Here is an 11,219-nt window from a genome sequence, read left to right on the forward strand (position 1 = left end):
TCTTACGAAAGCAGGTGAGGGAGGAAGAAATTGAGACAGGGAAGGAAGGAGAGCCAGTGAAGGGTGCATCACTGAGTAGATTGTGGGGACCTGCTCATTCCTGCTGTGAACCATCTGAGAGACTGTGGAGAACACACCTCAACAGTTTCCTCCAAGAGGCAAGGAAGCTAGCTAGGTATTTGCCCATTCAGTCCATTCCCTCATTGGTTGGGACCACTCCAGCCTACTCCTAGTGCAGCGCCATCACGCTCCCATGACCAGGAAACACCTTCGGGTAGAGATCAGGAAGAACTTAGATTCTAGGGAGGCTGTCACATTCGCACCTGTCATGACACAGTTGAAAGGCGTCATTAGAGAAACACCATCCGCTGGTGGAGAACTGCAGTGGTCCTGAACCCAGAGTGATTTTGTTTCCAGGGGATGTTTGGTAATGTCAAGATATTTTTTATTACACCTAAGGGGCTGCTATTATCACCTCATTCGTAGAGGTCAGGGATGCTGCTAAACATCTTACAGTGCACAGGACAGTCCCTCACAACAAAAACTAGATGGTCCAAGACATTAGTAGTGCCGACATTAGAAACTCTGGCCTAGGGTATCCACATGGGGCACTCACAGGACTTTTTCAGGGAATGTAGATGAGACCCAACAATGATATTTGTAGCAAATAGCTCATTTACATGTGATATTCCAGGCTAGAAGAAAAACTAATTGTAGCTGTTTCTTGTCTAACTCTGAATATAAGTATAAAATATGCAGTGAGGCAGAGTAGGCCATTATTCTTCCTAAATAAGGTCCATTAGGGAAAAGGACAAATGGTGATCTATATGATTTTGCTGTCTGGTTGTAACTGGAACAGGAGTTTTGAGTTCCAAAATGCAGATGCTGTGAAGTGACCTTGCGTGAGTCAGTAGAAGGTGATTCCACTGGCACCCTGGGCATAGGTGAGAAAGAGATGGAGTGTAAAAAGGGCTCAGAGAGCTTTGGCTTTAGTGAGTCATCGAGGCAGAAAATGTGCTGTGGTTGTATTTTCATGAACTTTTCAAACTCTGAAAAGAATTTTTAAAATTTTGCTTTAGGAAATGGTTGGGAAGGAGTGCTTTTCAACAAAGGAAAATTGCCTTTTATTCTAAATAACAGCGTCTTAGCTTGAAAATAACCTCTTTTTTTTTTTTTTTTTTTTTTTTTTTTTTTTGAGACAGGGTCTCACTATATTGCCCAGGCTAGAGTGCAGTGGTTATTCATAGGCACAATCCCACTACTGATCAGCACAGGAGTTCTGACCTGCTCCATTTCCAGCCTGAGCCGGTTCACCCCTCCTTAGGCAACCTGGTGGTCCCCTGCTCCCGGGAGGTCACCATATTGAAGCCAAACTTTGTGCTAACACCTGATCAGCATAGCACACTACAGCCCAGAACTCCTAGGCTCAAGCAATCCTCCAGCCTCGGCCTCCCTAGTAGCTGGGACTACAGGCACATGCCACCACACTGGGCAAAAATAACCACTTATTCCCTATTGATTTGGCCTTTTTGCTGATACTGCATACTGCCTTGAGGATGTTATCATCTGTGTGGTAACAGGGAACCCCAAACAAACGATGGTGGCAACACTTCTGAGGTTGTGGCAGTAACCACCAGAATCTTTTGTTTAAAACAAAATCATTGCCTGGGCTATGTGTTTGTTATGTGTGAAAGATTCCGTATCTGAGCTGGACATGTTCAGAAATCAAGAAGTTTATTCTTGTAAAAAGCACCTGAAAATAAACTTCATTATGGATTTTAAATGCTGGATCAAGGACTATGCTGAAGATACATACAAGGGGCATTATGCCCTCTGACGTACCCAGGGGTAGGAGGCTTGTTTGGTTTTTTTGTTTGTTTGTTTCCCATGATGCTTCATCTCTGCAGTTTGCAAAGGGAGAGCAGGGGTTTGTTTCGGGACATGTTACATTTGATTTAGGGTATTTTAAAGACTCCTACTGATGCTTCATCTAACTTCTAATCCTTAAAACACCCTCCAAAGAGAATATGCCTATGATAGTAAGTAGAATAGACTATGAATGCCCATTACAAATGTCCTCCATTGACAGCATGCTGGGCCACTGCTGGGGGCAGGTGTTTCCCAGGCTCTGGCTCATTAGCAGTCATGCTCCCATGCTCCCACTGTGTGTGTGTGTGTGTGTGTGTGTGTGTGTGTGTGTGTGTGTGTGAGAGAGAGAGAGAGAGAGAGAGAGAGACAGAGAGAGACAGAGAGAGAGAGAGAGAGAGAGAGACGAGTCTCATTCTGTTGCCCAGGCTAGAGTGCAGTGGAACAATCTCCGCTCACTGCAACCTCAGTCTCCTGGGTTCAAGCGATCTGCCCGCCTCGGCCTCCCAAAGTGCTGGGATTACAGGCATAAGCCATCACGCCTGGCCTTGCCCTCACCTTGATCACAAAAATAATATGTCATGTGGAGACCAGGAAGGTAGAGAAAAAGAGAGTGCTAGGTAAATGGTAGAGGTTGCAACTTAAAATGGGGTCGTTAGGGGAAGGCCTTCCTGAGAAAATGATATTTTAACAAAAACCCATATGGGTAAGATTGAAAACCATGGAATCACCTGGAGAAAAAGCATGTCCAGCAAAGGAAATAGCACAAAGGCCTTGAGAGAAAAGGCTGAATGCCTGAGGAGTAACAAGGAGGCCAGTATGGCTGGAGCTGAATGTATAAGATGGAAAGAAGTGGGAAATGAAGTCAGAGAGAAGGGGTAGAGGAGGGATGGATTGTGTAAACCTTCTTAGCACATCAGTAAAGATACTGGCTTTTACTCTAAGATAAGAACTTACTCGAAGGCTTTGAGCATGGGTGACATGATCTGACTTAACATTTTTGGAGGATTACTCTACTGTAGCTGTGACATGGAGAATAACCTAGGAGGGCAAAGATAGGAAACAGGAAGGTCGATGAGTATGCTGCTGCAGTAAACCAGGAGAGAAATGATTGACTTGGACAAGGGTAGTAACCGTGAATGTGGGCAGAAGGTATCAGACTGATGTATTTTGAAGGTCAAGCCAGCAGCAGTACTTGCTAGCCAGCTGATTTGCTGATGGGCCAACATTTTTTATTTAAACCACAAGAATATTTATTTGCCTTTTATCGAGGTAGAAAAGCCTAGGGGAAAAGCATTTTGCAAAGGGAGATCAGGGGTTTGTTTCGGGACATGTTACATTTGATTTAGGGTATTTTAAAGACTCCTATTGGACATCCACATAGAGATTTTAATGGGCACTGGACATACGAATGTGGAGATGAGCGATGATGTACAGGCTGCAGATGTGACTATAAAAATCATCAGTTTGCTTGTGGTATTTAAATCCCTGAGGCTGCATTGAAACAGCATGCATTTCTGGTTTTAGTGGGAACAGACTGAGCCATGAAGTAGAGCTGTGTCTGTTGGTGTATGGAGAAATCTCCCTATGAATCAAGCCTTAGAAGCCCTGCTCCACCATCTGTGAAAACATTGCCAGTAACCCCTAGAGAAGTATCCAGAAGAACTGCTCATATTAAAGGAACTGGGTGTGAGCAAAACTGTATCTATGACTCTGGTAAATTTCCAAGACATATAATATAAGATCAAAGAGGAAATACTGATCTGGAATTATGCAAGCGACCAAGAATTCATGAGTCAGGAGTGTGTTAAAAAAGCATTGTAGGGATATAGAAAATCATCCAGGGGCTGGGCGTGGTGGCTCACGCCTGTAATCCAGCACTTTGGGAGGTTGAGCTGGGTGGATCATGAGGTCAAGAGATCGAAACCATTCTGGCCAACATGGTTAAACCCTGTCTTTACTAAAAATAGAAAAATTAGCTGGGCATGGTGGCGCGCGCCTGTAGTTCCCAGGTACTCAGGGGGCTGAGGCAGGAGAATCACTTGAATCAGGGAAGTTGGATGCTGCAGTGAGCCGAGATTATGCCACTGCACTCCAGCCTGGTTGCCCAGACAGAGAGCGAGACTCTGTCTCGAAAAGAAAAAAAGATAATCATCCAGAATGAGCAGTATAATTAAGAAGAGAGAGAAAATATGGTCACAGGACCTCATCAGACCTTTGTTGATTTGCTCAGAAGACAGGAAAAAAGAAACTGAAGGAAAGCTGTCACCAACTTTCCCCCCTCCACTGTGCCTAGATGGGGAAAGAAGGAGATGTAAACAACAGAGCAGGGTTCAGGTAGGGTGACTAGTCCTCACTGGTTCCCAGGGACTGAGGGGTTTTCTGGGACACAGGACTTTCAGTGCTGAAATCAGGGCAGTCCTGAGCACACCAAGATAGTTGGCCACCCTGGCTTCAGGCCAGAAGGAAGGCTTCCTGGAACTGAACAATTTGGCAGTGAAAGAGAAAACAACTTATTTACATTTAATTTGAGTCTGATAGATAAAATTAAAATCTGTAAGTGATGATTTCCCACCCTGAGTGCTCACATGCTTAACCCTTTAATTTCTGGAAGGATTTCAGCAAGCAGTGATTTCTGATAGGACGTTCAATACCCTCCCCATGGTCTGGAGGGTTTGAAGGGGAAATCTAAGATCAAAAGGAGTGGATATGACAAACAAAGGGTATCATAATGACTCAGGACAGTCTGCAGTAGTCTTTCGAGGCTAAAGGACCATCTCTGCAGACAGGCAGGGCCAGGTCCTGGAGGTCTCTATTGAGAACCTCATGGGGATGTTTTCTATGGCCACATGGGGGAAACTGAAGTGCCAGGGCCTCCCTGTCTACTCGCTGCCATTGTAAGGAGTCTGTGCACCTTAACATATGTTGATCTTGCTCTCTGCTGAGCCACCGTGTGAGCTCTTGCCTCTGTCTGGAATTTACTTTCTGTCCAACCAGTGCACACATGTGCACGTGCGCACACACACACACACACACACTCTCCAGAGCTCAGCCGAGACATCATTTGTGGTACTTTTCCTGTGGTCACCTAAGCTCGCTCTTGAATTTTAGGAGCCTCGTCACTATGTGGTGTCATTGCCTCTACTGGCCTGTCTTCCTTCCCCCAATCAGTTAGGGTAGTGGTTAGGTTTTGTTCGCCTTTAAATCCCACAATATAATCCACTGCTGGGTACAGGGTAATGTTGCAATAATCCTTTGGATGACAGAGAGGAAATCCTCCTTTTGTTAGATAGTCTTTGCTACATATATAATCACTTTTTCTAAACAACTTTTAGTTCCTGGGTATGAGTCAAATCCATATTATGTTATTTAGACTGAGGATCTTTAATAGAGAGCAAGGAACTAAGAGAAAGATAAGGTACTGAGCACAATAACTGAATATGCCAGGTTCTGGTCTGGTCTATTTTTCTTTTCTTTCTTTCTTCTTTTTTTTTTTTTTTTTTTTTTAAGAGACAGTCTCTCTCTGTTGCCCTGGCTGGAGTGCAGTGGCACAATCATGGTTCACTACAGCCTTGAACTTCTGGACTCAAGTGATTCTCCCACCTTGGACTCCCAAAGTACAGGGATTACAGGCTTGTACCACTGCACCCAGCTATCCTTTTTCTTTTCAAGCAATAATTTTCATTGTTCCTTCCCTTCACCTCCCAGTTTCTGTCCTTAGACTCTCACATCCTCCAGGACTTGGCTATAAAAGTTAATGAGGTGGCAGTTGCAAACATTAGCAAGACCCTTTCGGCAGTTTGCCCAAAGTCAGGGAGCCCATCTTGAAAAGAACATCGTCACCCCTGCCGTCATGCCCTGGCTGCCCAGCGTTCTGCGTGAGTGGTAATGCCCGACTCAGGAACACAAAGCAAAAGAAAGCACAGCTCACACAGGAACTTTTGCCACTTTTGTATTTTATTGTGGAACTGAGTTTTGTTTTGTTTTTGTTTTTTTTTTCCTTTACATCAAATATCCTCAATGGAAGAGGGGATATTGCACACAAATATCATAAAAGCACTACATATTACTTTCACTGGAAACTAATTTTCTACATTAGATATGACTGGATAGGATAGAAGTGATGCAGGATTATAAGACATAATACCATACACAGCTGCAGACTGACACAAACACCATTCAGAACAAGAGAGAGGAGTGTGAAGTGCTTCTCAGCCGGGCTCAAGACCACTTCTTCCCAATGCTGGGAAGAGGGGCTGCATGCAGTGTAGGAAAAGCGTGTCTCTGAACTGCCACAGGATGTTCTCATAAGGGCAGCCCGGTCTCGATGCCACTTCTCCATGGTTCCCGTTTTGGGGAGCTCCAAACAAGTGCAGAGAAGCTGCTTATTTTTTCCCTTCCTTTTCAGTTTCTGATGCTGCCTTTAAAAATTAACTTCATGAAGTCACAGATTTTTTTTAACAGTAAATAGTTTTAATACCAGGTGAATAACCTAATTGCTTTCAAAGAAATGCTCATCCCTAGGCTGCTTTTGGTGTATTGTTCAGTTGGTTAAAAGATACAAGCTTACAGTTCCTTTCAAATGGAAACAGGATCTTTTCTTCTAAATCTGAAGCGCAAAAAAAAAAAAAAAAAAAAAAAAAAAAAAACAGTTATTATCCTAACTCACAATATCATTACTGAGCAGGAACCTCCTGTGACAGGTGACTAAAGAGAGGCAAGAAAAGCAATTTCAAAATTGTAGAGCAGCTCCTAAGAGCTGAAATTTGGTAACAGAGGGAAAATGAAAGGTGGTAAGATTTCCATTAGCAAATGATTAAATCTTAATTAAATGAGTATTGGAAAGCTCCTAGACTGCGTAAGCTATTGGAGACACTTAAAACATTCATATACACTGGGGAAACCATTCACTATGATATGTAACGTTAAGAAAAAAATTTTTTTGAACTCCATGGAAAATGGTGTTTAAGGGGGGGGGAAGGGGAAGTTAGTCACTGTATCCAGTCCCACCACAAGACTGAGAAAGCATGCACAGGGCTCGGGGTTTTGAGAAAGGGGACAGAATTGGTTAAAATTGAAAATGGAGGATCATCTCTAACATTTAGTCTCTGTAGAATTTTGTTTAAGAATACTACCAAAAAGGTCATGATCATGAGTGCTATCTCGATGGAATCCCATCATTTAAACAGAGTGTAAATTCCTTCCACTCAAATCTTCAATCTATACAACTGGATTAAGTAATCAGTATGAACAAAGCTCCTAGAAGTCTGTGTCGATCTTTTGCTCTCACCATGAAGGTACATTGTGATGGCTGTAACTAAACTAATCGTGTATTTATGGAACTAGCAAAATTAGGTTAGTCACACAGGCAGGAAAGGTGTCTGGAAGGACAGGAGCAAGCTGTAATGCAAATATTGGTTTTCTTGGTATACTCAGGCTCTGTGGTCATCATTGAGAACAATGGATGGAGAAAGGTACTGATAGATTTCATAGGAAAAAGAGCCAGCTGACTAGTGACAGTTTATATATATTTTTCCCATTAAATCCCATAGCAAAAAAAAACAAAAAAGAGAGAGAGAGAGAGAGAGAAAGAAAGGGAGGAGGGTGGATTGGTTGTAACTGAAGACTGGCTATAATTCTCCTAAAATGTTTATAGTTTTTAAACTAAAATAATATACATGTTAAATACACTTAATTTGGGAAATTGGAAAATAACTTCATCTTCTGTCAAAGAAAAATCAACCAGAGGTCTGGATTTGGCAAGAGGCTAAAAATCTGGTTTTCTTCCCATGCATTATGTAGACCAACTCAATTTAAGAGCTAACCATTAAATAATTATCTTGAGTATCTCAGGTTGTCTTATACAATAGGTTTGAAATAGATGAATTGATACTCAATGAAATTCATTTGCGTCACAATGACTTCCATCATGTGTTAATTTTTTGTACCCTTAATATGTTATTTTTCAAGGACTTGAAAGAAGTGGGGTAATAAATAAAAGCTGCATTTCTAGAGAAGCCTAACAAAAATAGAATATTAATTTTCTTTAAAAAATTAAACATTTGAAAAATGTAATTCACAGCATTAAGTAGACTGCACAGGTCCTCAGTGAAAGGACCCTGAAGAAGCATTTTTTTAAACCCTCATCATAGTTAGCAGTGCAAAACACACACTTATCAGATAAAAATAAACTAAAATGTTAATTTTGAAATAAATAACTAACATAGAAAATAAAATGAGGTCATTGTTCTCTACTCCGTAGATCTTAGAGTCTGTAGGAAGTGTAACGTGACAGAGCAACGTGACAGAGCACAGCACAGTTGTCACAGAGAAGTTTGCCGCATCTGAACACTGGGTGCATTGATCTGCAACGTGAACTTGATGTCAGTTTTAATCATGATCTGGCGTCCCAGGTTCACAGTTCAATGATGACACTGATGGAAATTTTCTCTAAACTCTACATGAACCGTAGGAGTTGAGAATTCACTTGTTTTCAATGTATTCTTTTATTTTATTTTTCCAGAAAAGAAAATTCCAAAGCAAATTGTGCTAGCTTTGAACTTGGCTCTTTTACCTCAAGGTTGAAGACCTAGAACGAAGTATGTAGGATACCACTGGGTGATGTACTTGTCAAGGCCCTGAAAAGTAGCCTACCATGCCATTCTCCCCACTCTCAAGAAGCACATATTCAGATTTTTATGTTATGGGAATCAAGGGGTGGAAGGTGTCAATATTCCTGGTAGTTATGGGTTTTTAATAAATATCATTACTGCAATATCAGACTTCAATCTTGCCAGAACTTCAAAAAACATTATTCAATTTTTGTCTTACAAAACACTTAAAAAGAAAAAAAAGACTATCACTTGAGAATTTTCTTTGCAATTTCCTGTAAATGAAAACATTTGTTAAAAAGTTCATCTATGAAAAGTTCTCACGTATCTTAAAAAAAAATTCTTCTGTACACTTGTTCCCATAATTATCTTGAAATTAATGGAAAATTTAAAAAGCCAATGTAAGACAAAGGAAGGTAAGTAAATACTGTACACTTGCTGAGAACCTCTTCCACCGTAAGATTCACTGTTTTCCCAGTTCTGATCATAGAAGCCATTTCAGTCTTGAACTTGCAGTAGTAAAGAAGCTGTGAAAGGCACAACCTGTTTGACTGAGAGGCCACAGGTGCACGGAAGTGAGATTCAACACGCATGACTCAGCATCAAACTGTTGGACCAATCAGATCAGCTTCTAGTACCCCCACAGGCGCTCACCCACGTGCTCCTTTAAGTATCTATAATCCTATATGGATGTTTTATAAACTTGCTGTCTCACATTAAAAAATAAGTGCATCAAGTATCTTTGTACATTCAAGTCACTTCCTAAGGCAAATTGTCTACCGTATGTACTCCCAACTGCTTTGGTATTTGCTTCAGTTAATTGGGGTGGACTTGGGTGTTGCTGCATGCAGGTGAATCGACTCAGAGTGGACTACGTGGGTGGACAAATGCTGGGAGCATGCCTTAGATCAATCTACTTGTGTGTTTCGAGTCTGAGAGTTCTGAATGGGGCCCAAACCACTTGCATGGCCAGTCTATACTCACTACATCATGTCAGTGTGCGGGCTTCAAACTGAAGGAGCCTAATTAAGATGTGAAAGTATCACATGCCCTCATAACAAATTTTCTTCTTTTTACTTTCTTCTAGACAACTTGTTTTAGAAAATTAAGACTCTTTTTGATGACTCAGACTGACAAAAAACGGAAAACTTTGCCTATGTAGACTGAAGAATGCCTACTGCCTGAGAAAATGCAGACCTAATTGTTGGTTATTTTCTCCTCCTTACCCCACCCTGCTCTCTCTTTTTCTCTCTGGGTATCTCACCAGAACTCTCTGTCATTACATCTCCTTCTCTTGCATTCCTTTTCTTTCTCATTCTTTCTCTCTCTCTCCTGCGTTCTCTTTGTGCTCTCACTCTCTCTCACTCTCTCCTGCGCTCTCTCTCTCTCTCTCTCTCTCTCTAAGACAAATGCCTCTACCTAGCAGAAGTCAGTTGGGTTGGCTAGTGCATGGTTTCCAAATGTTCAGCAGAGATGAACTGGGGTAGGTAATTTCGCAGGAACTTGAACCCTATTATGGGAATACTGTTACTTCCCTTAGCAATCAGCAAAAACTGAGAAATTTAGTGACTTGCATCACCATGACACAGTATAGCATTTGGCAGGTAATTGTTCAGCGACTTAACTAGATGAATTGACTTTTTAGAAAAGGTGATTTCAAATTGAAGAATTTCTGGAAACAAAGTTCAGATCCTGTGGTGTGGCTGGCCTTGGTTTTTACAGTTCAATCTTGCATGCAGGGAAGGATTCATCTTGCATAACCACTGTGCTGCTGCTTGCTAAAACCATGATGTTGAGGTCTTGCTGTTTCTCATGGGTCTCCTGGTACCATTCCCTCATCACTTCTGAGTCATGAGTTGGTATCAGTGTCACCTGTGGGTAGAGAAGAAAATAGCTCTTTAAGGGCAAAAACAGAAACCATATGAAAAAAATTGAATAGCAAGGCATTAGATCACTGGAAGAAGAAGGGAAATGAGAGAAAAATTTTCTGTTTTCCTCAAGAAATGCAAAGGACTTTTCAACATACATTTTCCAGGAGCCAGATAAAGCTGCAAAGAAAAGCTGTTGTTTCTAAGGGAAGTTGAAGGCTGGAACCAAAAGCAACTATTCACTTGTCAATTAGTTCATCTAGATCCAATGTCAGTTTCTCAGTTCTTTACTGTTAAAAAAACTGCTTCTGTTAGGGTACAATTTCTTGTATTTCCTTTAACACAACGGGTAAGTCTTGTATAAAAGGTACTGCATATTTCATCCAAAGAGTTTTTTTTTTGTTTTTTTGTTTTTTTTTTGAGACGGAGTTTCGCTCTTGTTACCCAGGCTGGAGTGCAATGGCGCGATCTCGGCTCACCGCAGCCTCTGCCTCCTGGGTTCAGGCAATTCTCCTGCCTCAGCCTCCTGAGTAGCTGGGATTACAGGCACCTGCCACCATGCCCAGCTAATTTTTTTGTATTTTTAGTAGAGACGGGGTTTCACCATGTTGACCAGGATGGTCTCGATCTCTTGACCTTGTGATCCACCCGCCTCGGCCTCCCAAAGTGCTGGGATTACAGGCTTGAGCCACCGCGCCCGGCTCATCCAAAGAGTTTTATCAAGCACTTTAAAGCCCTCAAAAGCCCACTCATTGGGCGTAACATTTTGTCCTGAGAACAAAGATATGCACCTTTACTTTATGTTTGTGGTTGGTGATAGAGATATGGGGTGGGTAGGTAATATCCTGAATAGTATAAATTCCACCTAGTATTC

At 41.7% G+C, this 11,219-nt stretch overlaps 1 protein-coding gene across 2 annotated transcripts in view; it reads right to left on the reverse strand.

The window, feature by feature from the left end:
• Positions 1 to 5,805: 5,805 nt before the first annotated feature.
• The window catches only part of MAP1B (microtubule associated protein 1B), a 109,072-nt gene continuing 103,658 nt past the window's right edge, over positions 5,806 to 11,219 (reverse strand). For both annotated transcript variants that reach the window (XM_003925762.4, XM_074384888.1), the window contains one exon: positions 5,806 to 10,349. In XM_003925762.4, coding sequence (XP_003925811.3) covers positions 10,194 to 10,349 — 156 coding nt within the window. In that variant the 3' untranslated portion in view covers positions 5,806 to 10,193. The remainder of the gene's footprint in view (positions 10,350 to 11,219) is intronic.

The sequence above is a fragment of the Saimiri boliviensis genome, chromosome 1 (assembly GCF_048565385.1).
Source record: "Saimiri boliviensis isolate mSaiBol1 chromosome 1, mSaiBol1.pri, whole genome shotgun sequence".
In the NCBI taxonomy this organism is placed as follows: domain Eukaryota; kingdom Metazoa; phylum Chordata; class Mammalia; order Primates; family Cebidae; genus Saimiri; species Saimiri boliviensis.